We start from the raw sequence: 13841 nt of genomic DNA, 5'->3' as shown, positions 1-13841 counted from the left end.
TGAGTTGCTTGTAAATAAACTTTGGGAGAACTGACATCTTTATGATGTGAGTCATTGCACCCAAGAAGAAGGGAGAGCTCCCCGTTTGTCCATGTCTACTTTTGTGCGTGTCGGGCACTTGAGAAGTGTCATACTGTATAGGTTTTGCACATTTCTTCTGTACTTCTAAGCATTTTATCTTCTTTGATACTGTTGTAAATGGGGATATATTATATCTTTTATTTTTGTGTATGTGAAGGCTTTGGTTTCTCTGATTTTATATCCTACCACCTTGCTTAATTCTTTCATGGCTTGAGTTAATTTGAGCATTGATACTATTACGTTATATGCAGTCGACATAATTTTACTTTATGTTTTCTAATTCTTATCTTTCTAATTGATTTCTCTCATCTGATCACATTGATCTGTACCACCAGTATGGTAAGTAGCAGTGGTGATACTGGACATCCTTGCTTTGTCCCTGTTCTTAGTGCAAGTGCCTCTGCTGGTTCTTCATTTGATAGATGCTGGCTTTAGAAACAAGGTTTATGTATTTTTATCATGTTAAGGCAGTGTCCATCAGCTTACATTTTAATGGATGTTTATTTAATTAGAAATCAATGTTGAATTTTGGCAAAGGCTTTCTCAGAATCAATGGAGATAATCAGGCACTACTTAGATCGCTTGCTGTGGTGTCTTTTATCACGATACTGAGCCGACCCTGCATCCCTGGAATAGTCCTGCTCAGTCACGTTGCGTTACTTGCTTAAAACGTTGTCTTGGTTCATTTTGCTGCTCTAACAGGACAGCAGGGACCAGATGATTTATAAGAAAAGAGGCTGATTTCTCACAGCCTGGAGGCCAGGGAGCCCGAGGTTGAGGGCCCCTGGCCCTCTGGTAACGGATGGCTCAGACCAGAGGAATTGAGTCTAGCAATCTTTCCTCTGAGCCAGGCCTTTTTCTCATCTTCTGACTGTTCCGGCTGTGCCGTAGAAGATACTAGATTTGGTAACGTGTGTGGTGCCTGTTTTCCAATGAGATGACACATGTCCATCATCAGTTACTCAACAAATAGTTTTTGGGTACCTTCTGTGGGCCAGCTGCTAATCAGACAGACCTGTGTGGACACAGAGGCCACGGCAGTGTGCACCTTGCCTTCGAGAATGCCCAGTGTGTCCAGGAAGACACATGTGGATCCAATCACTTTAAATAACTCAAGCACCTGGCACGTGCCAAGACACGGTGGTGAGGGAGGGGGGAGAGGGAAGCGGGGGTGGCAGGAGCTCCGTTCCCCGTCCCCTGCCTCCCTCACTGCAGTCACTGGCGCCTTTGGGGTGACTGCGCGCCCTGGCACTGTGTCAGGTGACTTGTGGACATTAACTCACGTAAGCCCTACAACAACCCTAACAGGTGGGGCCTTTACCCTCTGTGGTTAGCAAAGGGGAAACTGAGGCTGGGAGGGAAATGTCTAGGCTAAGGTTTTCCAAGTGGAGATTTCATGCTGGCGGTCTGTATCGTGCAGACTGCTCCACACCGTCATCTGTTTCCTTGCGAGAGCTTCCCCGTGATTGGCAAACAACAAAACCAGGGGCTCCTGGGCGGTTTGGCGGCTGGTGGCACAGTGGGGAGAGTGCCACGGTCAGTAGGACAGGAGGGTTTGGATGCTACTGCTGGGATACAGCTGAGGCCAGCTCAGGTACCAAAGGGCACCTGTTGTGCTGGGGTCTCCAGAGACGAGCAGGCCAGGGATGCAGTGGAGCTGGGCGACACGGGGCCTGCAGGGTCAGACTCTAAGGCTTGGGGGCTCCCTCTGTCCAGGACCCCCCTCCCCCACCCCACATCCCGCTACCCCAGCCCCTCTGTGCACTGGTCCTCCTCTCTCGTGGCAATGTCTTTCTTTAAAATAGAGATCGCGGCTGCCAACGCTCTGAAATTTGACTTCCTGCTCCTGTGCGTTTCCTTATCTTAGCTTGAAAGACTCAGGGCAGGACTGATCGGCGCAGCTGGAATCCAGCACCCAACCCAAGGCCAGTCAGCAGCGGCTAGGGGAGTGGTGGCTCTGAGAACACAGTGCTTCCAACGCAGCGGGTGCCTGGGAAACAGTCCCACCATCAGAACGCCTGGGACAGGTCCCCAGGCCCCCTCTTTCTATTCGAAGTGTTTGCAGTGGATACAGCGGGAGTGTACCAGCTGCTTCCCTTAGGAATGACATGACCCGGAGCAGTGAGGGAGTCCAGTCTGTTCGGGGCGGAATTCTGCCCAACGGGTCCATGCCGACATCCGTGGGAGGGAAGGGATTTAGGGCAAGTATCTGCAGAAGTAGTCCTGAAAAAGGACGCAGGACAGGAGAGCCAGAAATCCCAGGCCAGGAAATGGACGGATGGAGGCAGGAGGCTCGGAGCCTAGGAGAGCGGAGTGTGTTAAGGCACCAGACGCAGTCGGGGCTGACAGTCCCTCGGCGTCCATGAGGCCACGGGCTGATTCCTCACAGCCTTACACACGTCCTGCGGCCTGCAGGAGAAGCAGCCCTGCGCCTGCCCTGGTGGCCCTCAAGCCAGAGCTCATGAACTTGAACTTCATCTACATGAAGTGTTGTGCCCTCCCAGAGTGAGTCCGTTCTTCTCATTAGAAGTGGATTACAAACGAGAACTGTGCCCATTGGTATTGGATTTTGAATTTTATGTGACACGTGCAGGCACCTGTGCCGAATCCCCCATCTCTGTCTCTCGCCTGCAGTCCAGAGTATCTTCTGTCTGACCCTCTGTGGAGAAGGCTTTCCGAACCTTGCCCTCAGCCGCTGTTGAACATTTTCACAACAGGTGTAATTGTATTTTTGCTTAAAATTGACTGAGGAGCTAGCGTTGACCATGGAATGGAGTAGACCAGGAAGGGAGGCAAGAGGCCCTGCTTCCTCCCCACCGCTGGTCCAGGGATCAGGTGAGGCCGCAGGATGAGTGCTGCCCACGTGCAGACCCCCGAGGCAGGCAGGCTTCCTGCCATTCGCATCTCCAAGAGGGAGCATTGTGGCCCAGGCCCCGCCCACCACAGGAAGCCCCCAGTTTCCTTCCTTGCCTCACCCCTCCCCTGAAGAGGGTGGATGAAGTCCAGAAAAACCAGGATGCGGCCTAGCCACTCATCTCCAGGTGGGCTGGGAACCCCGGGATGGGGATGCTACCAGCTGCGCACAGAACCTGGAGCAGGGTGGGGGCCCACACAAGCTCTGCTCCTTTGGGAGCACCTGCCGCGGCCTCCACAGGCTGAGGGCCAGGCCCAGTCCCTGTTCCTGATCGTCACAGTGGCGGCGGCGCCCTGACACTGCTGGAAGTCGGGCTCGTCGTCCCCGGCAGGCGGCCCTTTGCTGGTGCCAGGGGCTCGCCGAGCGTGGGTCTGGAGCCTCCTGCACCAGGGCTCCTCTCTGGTGGAGAAGCTCTGGGGCAGAGCGCTTGGCTCCAGCTTCCTGGGAAGAGCCGGGACTCGCCGCTCCTGGCTGCGCTGCCTCCTCAGGAGCGGAAGCCCAGGCTGCATCACCCCTAAGAGCCACGGGGAGGCCACTGGCCTTCTCTCCCCGAATTTGGGCCTTGTCGGCCATCCGTCCTGAGAACAAGGACTTTCACGTTTCAGAGCCATTTGCCAGAGCCGGAGAAAAGGTGGGACTCGTATTACGAAAGCTGTGCACGCTGAGTGGGGCCATTCTCATTTCCACTTCTCCACCCGCACCCTTCGGAGTTCTCCGTGCACACCAGGGCCCCGGGGACAGGGGCTTTAAACCCGCCCGTCTCCTCCCCTGCCACCTGGAGCTTCCCAAAAGCCACGTTTGGCCCCGGCCCCGAAGTCGTTAGATTTCTTAGGCTGCTGGTCCAGGGTTTCTCGTGTTTTCATCACAACAGCTGCACCCATTACGTTTCAACCCGGTAGCAGGGATCCGCTGAACTGTGGCTTCTCCGGGTGTCCCTGCCTGCGGAGCGGCCGGGCGTGGTCCTGCGGGCGTGAAAAACAGGAAGGCACGAGCAGCAGAGCTGGCCGTGGGATTCAATTACTGAGGAGGGAGATCTGCACCGTCGAGGCCGCAGCCTGCAGGGGAAACTGGAGACCGCTGCTAGCTCCAGATGGAAATTTCCACAGCCAAAGCTCACGCAATTTTGCCACTTGATCCCAGGATGAGCATCATCCCAGCTTCTGCTTCCAGGGCTGCAGAGAGAATCCCCGAAGACTGTTCCTCAGGCCAGGAATATCCCAGGGGCCCAGGTCCAGGATGAAGTCAGGGTCAGGTCCGGTCTTAGTCCATCCTGGGCAGATCTGTCTCCTGCCTCAGCACCCCACGGCTGTGAGCATCAAACGCTCCCCTAAAGGAACAGCCTGGCTGTGTGGGACCCGTGTCACCGAGTAAACCCAAAGCCTGTTTGCATGAATCTTGAAGGGAGGACCTGGGTTACGGTTTTTACTCCCAGGCAGGAAAGCCAGCCACGGCCCCCGCCAGCCAGTCAAGCACACAGCACCGCCTCAGAGCCTTAGAGGCAGTGGGCCACTTTATTTCACCCTCCCCTTAGTAGGTGGGTGTTTTCCTGGTGGCGCTGGGTACATCAGGAATCCAGAGTCCCCACAGAGCCACCGCGTCAGTCCCCATCATCTTCACCTGTGACTGATTTTTCTCGTTTTCTCTGATCCTTTCTTGGTCAGACAACACTAACTTGTCAGAAAAAGGTCTGTTCTTGGGCTGGGACGTGGGCTGCCGGGCTCTCCCAGGCCCTCATCTGTGAAGATGTTGGTAAATCAGTTAATAGCACGAGAATGAAGCTGGCAGGTAAAAGGGGCAAGGTCATTCTCTGCTGACCTCCTGTGGGGAGGATTCGGGGCCTCCCTTGCCTGCTGCCGGCTGGGTGGGAGTGAGAATTCCAGGCGCCCTGGCCCACAGGTCCCTGGCACCATCAGCAGCCGGGAAGAGGGGCTGTCCCGAGACCCAGCCCTCTAACCACAGGCAGCCCCCGCACAGAGCCCCTAAACATTAGGTGACCCTTAGAAAACCCAGACAGGGAGAGGATGCAGACCGCCCATAGGTCAGGCTGCGTGTGCTCTGGGAAAGCTCCCCGGGGGTCAGAGCCCTGACCGTGGCGTGGCAAGTGCACCTGCCTTCTGGGTTCCTAGGGTGGCACCAAGGTCTGGAGTGGGGTGGGTGGGGCCAGCTCGTCCTGGCCTCAGACCATGTGGCAGTTTGTGACTTGGGCTTACGGAGAGAAAGGCAAGAATCTGTGCCTAACCGTGAACAAGTCGCAGGAGTGCTAGTCAGGAATGGCGGGTGTGGTTCGCACAGATTTGAGAAGGGCTGGTCAAGGTGTCTGGGCTCTGTGTCGTCGGAAAAATGTGCCACAGACGAGGCACCTGCAAGGCTCAGCTGCAGTGGAGTGCCTGGCTGGCTCAGAGCGGGGCAGGTCCAACCTGGGCGCGAAGAGCTGGCTCCCCACCTGAGCACAGAGCCATCGCTTCTCTGGGGCACACGCCAGGGCTCCCCTGGTAGCATGCGCTGCTGATGCCCGTGTTTCCCTGAACATGGTGCTGCTCTTGTCCCTGGAGAAAAGTGATGGCAGAATGGAGCAGAGTCATGGGCCAGGGGCGGCTTGAGGGATGTCTGTAGGGACATAGAGCCCATGGCACTTGGCAGCCCAGAGGTGAGGAGTGAGGAGGTGCCAAGGATGGCCCCGGACACCGGGGCTGGCAGCGGGCAAGTCTCAGGAGAGTGGGCCCCAGCGCCCACTCGCACAGCCCCTCGCCTCTCCCATCTCCCCCCCTCAGCCTCAGGGCCACTTCCCACCCTCTTGTCTCCTCTCATGCGAGGGTCCCTGTGTACCCACTGGTAAACCAGTCTCTCCTCCAAGGAGCGAGCTACAGGTGTGTGTGTGTGTGTGTGTGTGTGTGTGTGTGTGTGTCAGAGAGACAGAAGGGAAGGAGGCAAGTGTGTCCCCAGACAACTAGAATTCCTTCTCCCTGAGCCCTTCCCGCCAACCCCAGTGCTGTCCCCCCATCTGTGAGGTCTCAACTCCAGCGTCACTGCCTCACAGAGGCCTCTGCTGACCCAAGTACCTGCAGTCACGAGCACCCCCTTACTTTTTTTTGACAAGCAGAGTTATGCAGTGAGAGAGAGAGACAGAGAGAAAGGTCTTCCTTTTGCCATTGGTTCACCCCCCAAGTGGCTGCTACGGCCAGTGCGTTGTGGCCGGCGTGCTGAGCCAACCCAAAGCCAGGAGCCTGGTCTCCCATGCAGGTGCAGGGCCCAAGGACTTGGGCCATCCTCCACTGCCTTCCCGGGCCACAGCAGAGAGCTGGACTGGAAGAGGGGCAACTGGAACAGAATCCGGTGCCCCAACCAGGACTAGAACCTGGGGTGCCGGCGCCGCAGGCAGGGAATTAGCCTAGTGAGCCGTGGCACCAGCCCTACCCCCCTTATTTTTTTTTTAAAGATTTATGTCACTTATTTGAAAGGCAGAGAGAATCTTTGATCCGCTGGTTCACTCCCCAAATGGCCACAGCGGGCAAGCCAAAGCCAGGAGCCAGGAGCCAGGAGCTCCATCCTGGTCTGCCTTGTGAGTGAAGGACCTGAATACTGGGCCATCCTCTGCTGCTTTCCCAGGTGTATCAGCAGGAAGCTGGATCAGAAGCGGAGCAGCCAGGACTGGAACTGGCCCTCCCAGGTGGGATTCCCACGTTGCAGGTGGTGGCTTAACCCTCTGTGCCACAATGCCAGCCCCAAAAGGACTTTGTAAAGTCCTCTTAACTCGCCCAGCTTCACAAGTGACTCCTTAGGGGAAGCAGCACGCAGCGAAGGGCTCTCGGGTTGACCTTGCCTGGACTGATTCTGAAGCTACGGCTGCTGCACTCTCAGTGCTGCATCCCTGCCAGAGGCTCCCCGGAGCCCCACGGCCCCCCCATGGCTCACAGCCCCACATGAGCACTCCCCCAGGGTCGCTGTGTTCACTTTTGTAATCACTCATTCACCTCTGTGCAGGAATGACAAGGGTGAGCAGGACTAACACAGCCTGCTAGGGACAGCCCACAGGCCAGCGGGAAAGTGGGGCATCCCCTGCTGTCTTCCCGCAAGCAGAGGACTAGCTCCTCCCCCACCCGCCCCCATTCGGTGTTTAAGGAGCAATACAGAACACCGGTGACTCCTCACAGCTCTCGCATACAAAATCAAAGCGTCCCTAGAATCCCGCGGGGCCTTCAGATTTCAGGTTACAGGCTCACTTCAGAGAAAAGTGCATAACCCTCTTTGGTGGCTGCTCTCCAAAGCCGCCCTGCGGAAGGACGTGGAGAGCACGGGGCGCCCGTCTTTGAGGTGGAGAAGGTCCCGATGTCAGGGCTTGGGGAGTTCCTGGCGAAGTTCAGGGAGGCGTTCACAAAGCCTGGCCCTCAGCAGGTGCACTGAGCAGTTGTTGACTTCCTGCCTGTCAGCGTCTAGGTTTCCAACAAAAGAATCGAAACACTGGCTTCACACAAAAATGCTTCAGCAAAGTTAGCCAAGAGCAGCCGAACACCAAAAAGTTCAATTTATGTTCCTTAAGCAGACGGACAGCTATGTGAGAACATTTGCTAGTAGAAGCCTGTAATGGGCTGGTCTTGTATTTTTAAAAAGGAGTCTCCTTCAAGAGCAGTTCAGCTAATAGAAGAACCGTCTGTCCCTGCCTTGGCTCCCTGGGTCACTGGATTCATACAGGGGGTTGGGGGCCGGGGGCCGGGGGCCAGGGTCCCTTCCTGTCTCCTGGTTGACTTCCTCCGCATCTCTCCTTTCTTTCTGCTGGAATTTTAGACAGATCTCCTTGGTGAGGATAAACAGCCTTAGGGGGAAATCTAACACCAGGAAGGGCAGAGTACTGGCCACGGGATGGGGACGGGGCTCCCCGGGCACGGGGCTCACTGCTGTGGGACTTGATTATCGCACAGGGTCACTTTACCCAGCCAGGAGCCCCTCTCCTAACTCCACTCCCTCTGCTGGTGAAAATAACCAGAACCCAGGAACTGGAGGAAACGGGACTGGTTAGTGGGACCACAGAGGACGACAGGCTTCAGTCTCCAAAGGGTGGCATAGAAATCCTTAGGGTTTCAAGGCCATCTGTTAAGGCAGAGTGAACTGAGACCAGGTCTCACGCCACAGTGAACGGATGAACACCAAGCCGTGTGGGCATCAGCGGGCCTCAAAACGAGCCACGTCGGACACACTCAGAGATCCATAAACAGGAAGTCCTGCTTGGCTTCACATTAGACCTGGGCCCCGGCAGGGGAGGGAGGGTCCTGGTGGTCATGGAGGAGAACGTGAAGTCTGCTCTGGCAAGAAAGCTGCCCCTTGGAGACCGGCAGTGGCCCAGGGGCAGAGGGCTGGAATCACGTGGGCTGCTGGCCGGGCTTTGTCACGTGTCTCGGGGGTCAAAAGCCTCAAGGCACCAGAGCTTTCTCGAGGTCCCTAGACGTCCAAGGTCACAGCCGTGTCCCTGTGGCTGACAGCAAGGCCGGCCCAAACCCCCAGTGCAGACTGAGAGAGGAAGGGGCTTGTTAGGTGGAGGGGATGGGCTAAATAAGGTGACCGAGAAGGCCGACTGCACGCGGTGCTGCATAACCGAGCTCAGAAATGGTGACCTGCAGTTTTCTCTCACTTAAACCCTGGCGTCTTCTCACCTGCTTTCCCTTCCCCCGAAAGGCAGCCGGGTCCTCCAGGCCTCACTGAAACAGACGTTCAGGCAGGCTTGGTATTTTCCACAGCTTGCAAAGACAAAGCCTTCTGGCTGCTTGCATTTTAGCTTCCTTGAAGCCCTAAAAATGGTTGGCAGATGAGAAAGAACAGTCTTCACTACCAGTCCCCGAACCCTCACACTTCTTCTTTTACACTCAAGCTGTCGCTGTGTAAATGAAACAATTAATTCAGTCTTCTAAGACTGCGCGATGAAAGATTTCAGAGATGCAGAAAAGTGGGCTAATTTAACACTGTTCAACGTAAGAGGCAAAGCATGACACCCCCCCCCCCCCCCCCGTTGAAGTCCCCTGTGTACCTCTCCCATCCCCAAACAACCACTTCCCTTCCTGCACTGGATACCTCTCCAGTGCTTTTCTTCCCGTCCTACGGTTTTGTTGGGCGTGGTTTGAAACTTCACATGAACCTCCTACTGTCTGCACTCATCTGAAATTGGCTTTTTCCTCTTGACTTTGTAACCATGAGATTCATCTCCATGGATTATCCACACAAAGACTTTCATATAAAACATTTGCTTCATACAGACATAATACACATGTATATGAAAATTTAGCTAACCGTTCCTAAATATTGCTAAGCTGTTCTACAAAGGGGTTATTCCAGTGTTAATACTCACTACCAATATGTAAGAGTTCTCGTTGCTTGATGTCTTTGACAAAGCTCGATATCACAGTATAATTTTTGTAATCTGTTGGGCGAAGGGCACTTCTTGAGGTTTCAGTTTGCATTTTTGGTTATTTGGGAGATTAAGTTGCAGGTGTTCAGCACCTTGAGTGATGTGTCGGTATTTTCTAACGGTTTTTCTGTTAGGAGATAGTTGTTTTCTCTCATTGCGCCACAGAGGTGCTTATGTGTTCTGAATGCTAGACCTCCCTCAGCCGTGTGCATTGTCAACCTCCCCCCTCCTCCTGCTTTCTCCTTGTACCTGGCTTATGGTGAGTTTGGGCACAGCAGATGTTGAGTTTTCATATAATTACGTGTTATCAGCCTCCTGCTTTTGCCTGCTCCAGATCCTGTCCCAGGACTGCTTCCCCACCTCAGGTTCCCGAGTGTCTTCTCCAACAGTTCCGTGCAAGGGCACCAGGTGTCGCATTTCACGTTCAGGCCTTTTACATCTTTCTGGGGTTAATTTTGCGTTGCCTTCATTGGAGGGGGACTGGTTCCAGCACCATGAACCGACCATCCCGACTCTGTCTCAGCATTTGTCAAGGCTAGTTCTGCCGCCTGCCTAGCATGGTCATGTTGTCCACCGATGGATGGAAGCCACCCTATCTCACCGTGGTTTTATGAAAGGTGTTGGCACCCAGCAAAGAAACTTCCTCCATCCCACGGTCTTCAAAACGCCTCTGGCCAGTTCCGGCAGCTCTGTGCTCTTTATCTGCTCCTTGGGGCTGCCCTTATCTAGCGCAAGGGATTAAATGGCAAGACTTAAAGTGAGCAGAGGGGAGAAACGGTGTCAGAGCCAGCCCTGTATCGTCCAGAAACTGAATCTCTAAATTCCAATAACTAAGACACTGCTGTGTACTAATAAGTATAGGAAACCCATTGGTTAGGAAAAAAAAAAAAACTTCTTAAAATATTTTCTGAGCTAAAATGAGGGTCAGGTAAAAAGAGAAGCCAGAGGCCATCCTGTGGTTAGGGCCCACATCCTTGCCCTTTGGGAAAATCCTACTTTAAAGTATATTTTTGCATACAGCTAGTCAACAGAGAGTTGTATAAAACCGTGCTAAAGCTGTACACCCATCTCCTGGCTCCAGGGAGCAGCGCAGGCCAGCCTGGCCCTGGGAGGAACCCTGGGAAGGCAGCCTCGCTCTCAGGATGCAGTGTCCTGTCTCTCCTTCGGAGGGGAGTTCATTCCCTGCCAGGTCTGTCCCCGGGGACGTGTCCCTGATGTCATGACTGCCGCTTGGTCTCCTGCAGTGTCTCCACATTCAGACGCTCTTATACGGACCACAGGACAAGAGGACCCTGGCCACCCAGCAGACCATGGACGATCTGGCCAAGTGAGTTGGCCTCCCCCAACCTTCTCTGAGTAGCTTGTCTCCTGCCACTCCGAATCTCAGGGGTAGCTGGTTCTGGAAGGTTCTGGGAAGGTTGTCCCGACTGCCTGTAACCTGCAGAGCTGGATGCAAGGCCGGCTCCTCTGAACGCCCACTTGTACCTGTCTTCCCTGCCCAGATGGGAGAAAAGGGACTTGCTGCCGAGTCCCGTCAGAAGCGCAGGCTGTACGCCGTGTGCTCCTGCGGCTGCAGACCAGCCCACTGCAGGCTCACTCCCCTGTTGGACGGGGAGGGCGCGGCCTGCGTGAGACTCCCCTGGGCTTCCTGAGCCCTCAGGGGCTGGTCAGGATGGCATCTGGGCACCTGCTCACTTACCTGCAGGGCGGTCCCCATGACCCTGCTGAGCACGGGCCCAGCCCCGAGCCCGGAGACACCCCCTGCCAAACGCGTGTCTGCCCGGAGCCCTGGGGAGACTGCCCAGTCCATGCTCAGGGCAGCAGGGCAGTGACCAGGGTGGGGATGGGGACCCAGCCTGCAGGGGACAGGGACGTGAAGGCCTTCTGCCCAGCTCAGCTGTCCCCTTAGGCCTGTGCTGCTGAGCCCGCTGGGGGCAGCCAGCGGAGGGGAAAGGCGGGAGGGAGGCGTCGCGTGCTCTGTGTTCCATGCTGGGGCTCTGCTCTCACTTCCCTCCCTACACAGCCCCAGGGAGCACCCGAGGGTGCGCACTCACCCCACCCTCCCTTTGTCTGCAGGGTCACCGAGGTCGCTGTGAAGCCAAAGCCGACTCCGAAGGCCAAAGTGGCCTTCAACACCAGCGTCCCCGGGCACACGGCGCTGGGGAGGGGCAGGCCCAGCGCAGCCAACTGAGACCCCCGGCCCCAAGGCGGCTTCCGGTGGGCCTGGGCGCCACCCCTCGGGGTCTGTGCCAACCTCTCTCCCATGAGCAGATGGAATATGATGGTTAGCACGGACTCCCCAGGCCAACGGTGGACTCCGGCACTCACCAGAGAGACCATCAGCACCCCGTGGGCCACGCCACGACAGGGCGCGGCCTCCGACGTGACCTGGGGCCGCACGGCAGTTTTCTCTTTATCACTTGTGGTGTCTTTCTGGCCAGCAAGGATCTGGGACCCAGCAGCACTCCTGAGGCTGAAAGACTTCTCTCCAGAGGCTCAGAACCTCCTGCGCGGGGGAGGCGGGCTGGGCCCTGCGCACGCGCACAGCTGGCTGGGGTCAGCCTCGGAGCAAGAACCACAAATCTGGAAGAAGCCCCTTCTTACAGGAAGGGGGCAGTCCCTGAGAATAAACGGCTCAGGAAGGGACTTTCTGCAGCGCTGGTGTCACGGCCCGGCCTGGGTGGGCACATCATCCCAGTCGCCTGTTAACCGTGGGGGCCATTTGCAAGCTGGCCACCCGCTGTGGCTAGCCACCGGGATGCCCGTGCCGCCTGGGAACCCTGCAGAGTCCCCAGCCACGGTGGGGGGGCACGAGCAGGGCTCCCAGGCTCTGCACGGCGAGTGGAGCGAACCTCGCGAGCCTCGCTTCTTTGTGCCCCTCAGGTACAAACCCAGGCAGGCTGGGCTCTTCAAGGGAAGCCTGCGTCAGAGCTCCTCGGAGCCAGAAGACGGGCGTGGGGACGGCGTCACTCACGGTGTGGTGCACAGCGGGCGTGGGCTTGTGCTAAGAGCCGGGACGCGACAAGAAAGGAGGCAACCCAGTCCTGCTCCCCCTCCTCTATGAGCTTGCAATCCAGCCTGGCCCTAGATGCATAACAGATATGCTGGGGGACTGCAGGGTGGGTGCTAAGTGGGCCCCACGTGGCCCTGGGGTGAGGAGGCAGGTGTAGGGCAGCAGAAAGGTGGGAACGGAGGTTTGTGGGGCAGGGGCGGTGACCCCCTGCTGCCCTGCATTCCTCCTGGATCCCCCACCCCAGGCAGGACAAACATGGCTGGGCCCTGGAGCTGCCGCTGCTGGAGCCGGCACGGCCCCACCCCACGCCCTGTCCTCAGGGCCTCCAGCCTGGAGTGAGGCAGCGGTGGAGAGAGAAGCTTTGAGCACCTGTCTCCACCCTGTGAACACGGCGATCGGGTGCTGGCAAGAGGCAGATGGATCACCTAGAGGGTGGGGGTGCGGGCATGGGCAGGAATACCTCTGCCCCTCTGGGACGGTGGCCAGTGAGGCCACAGGCAGGTGCTCGGACGGCCCCAGGATGACAGCCTGATGCCCTCCGGCCCCACGAGAAAAGCGGGGTACCACTCCTCGTGTGTGGGGAACCACCTCGAGAACTGACAGGGGAATCGACTGGGGGAGCTCTGAAGTGCAGAGAGGCAGGGCCCCTCCCTGGTCTTCCTGCGGAGCTGCGAGCTGACCCGCAGGCCGTTCCTGCTAACACCCACGGGTCCCAGACCCAGGCCTGTGAACAGGGGGCAGAAAGGTGTGTGGTGGCCACCGCTCCCTGAGCGTCCTGTGCAGTCGAAGACGCGGGTCTCCACGTGGATGGGGGAGTGAGCATTTTCAACACGGACCACACGGGGGTGTGCCGTGTTCTGAGCGTGCCCCTCGCCTCCAGTGCGCGTTGAAGCACCAGTCCCCAGGGTGACACTGCTCGATGTTTGCCGGCAGGCTCTGGGGAGGTTGTTCCATCAGGGGAGTGAGCCCTGCTGAGGGCACTAGTGCCTTTAAAAGAAAAGATGCTTCGCTGGCACCGTGGCGCAGATTCATCCTCTGCCTGCAGCACCAGCATCCCATATGGGTGCCGGTTCTAGTCCCGGCTGCTCCATTTCTGATCCAGCTCTCTGCTGTGGCCTGGGAAAGCAGCAGAAGATGACCCAAGTCCTTGGGCCCCTGCACCTGCCTGGGAGACCCAGAAGAAGCTCCTGGCTCCTGGCTTCAGATTGGCCCAGCTCCTGCTGTTGCAGCCATTTGGGGAATGAACCAGTAGATGAAAGACCTCTCTCTTTGTCTTTCTTTCCCTCTCACTGTCTGTAACTCTGCCTCTCAAATAAATAAATAAAATATTTTTTAAAAAATGAAGAGATGCTTTGCCCTCTACAGCCGGCACCTTGGTGTCGGACTTCCTGCTCCGGAGCTGTGTGTGGTTTGAGTCCCCCAGGCTGGGGCGCTGTGTT

General features: G+C 56.8%; 1 protein-coding gene across 9 annotated transcripts in view; it reads left to right on the top strand.

Moving 5' to 3' along the window:
* TTC23 (tetratricopeptide repeat domain 23) overlaps positions 1-13746 on the top strand; it is a 98907-nt gene extending 85161 nt beyond the window's left edge. For all 9 annotated transcript variants that reach the window (XR_016218729.1, XR_016218728.1, XR_016218726.1 and 6 more), the window contains 2 exons: positions 10634-10716; positions 11466-13746. Coding sequence is in view for 6 of the 9 variants with exons in the window: in XM_089311135.1 (XP_089167261.1) it covers positions 10634-10716; positions 11466-11580 (198 nt within the window). In the remaining 3 variants the exon portion in view is untranslated. The remainder of the gene's footprint in view (positions 1-10633; positions 10717-11465) is intronic.
* Positions 13747-13841: the final 95 nt, after the last annotated feature.

Source organism: Oryctolagus cuniculus, chromosome 12 (assembly GCF_051225735.1).
Source record: "Oryctolagus cuniculus isolate XC-2025 breed Fujian yellow rabbit chromosome 12, ASM5122573v1, whole genome shotgun sequence".
NCBI classification, from domain to species: domain Eukaryota; kingdom Metazoa; phylum Chordata; class Mammalia; order Lagomorpha; family Leporidae; genus Oryctolagus; species Oryctolagus cuniculus.
Note: the sequence above shows the minus strand (reverse complement) of the source record. Positions and strands in the feature narration are given on the sequence as shown.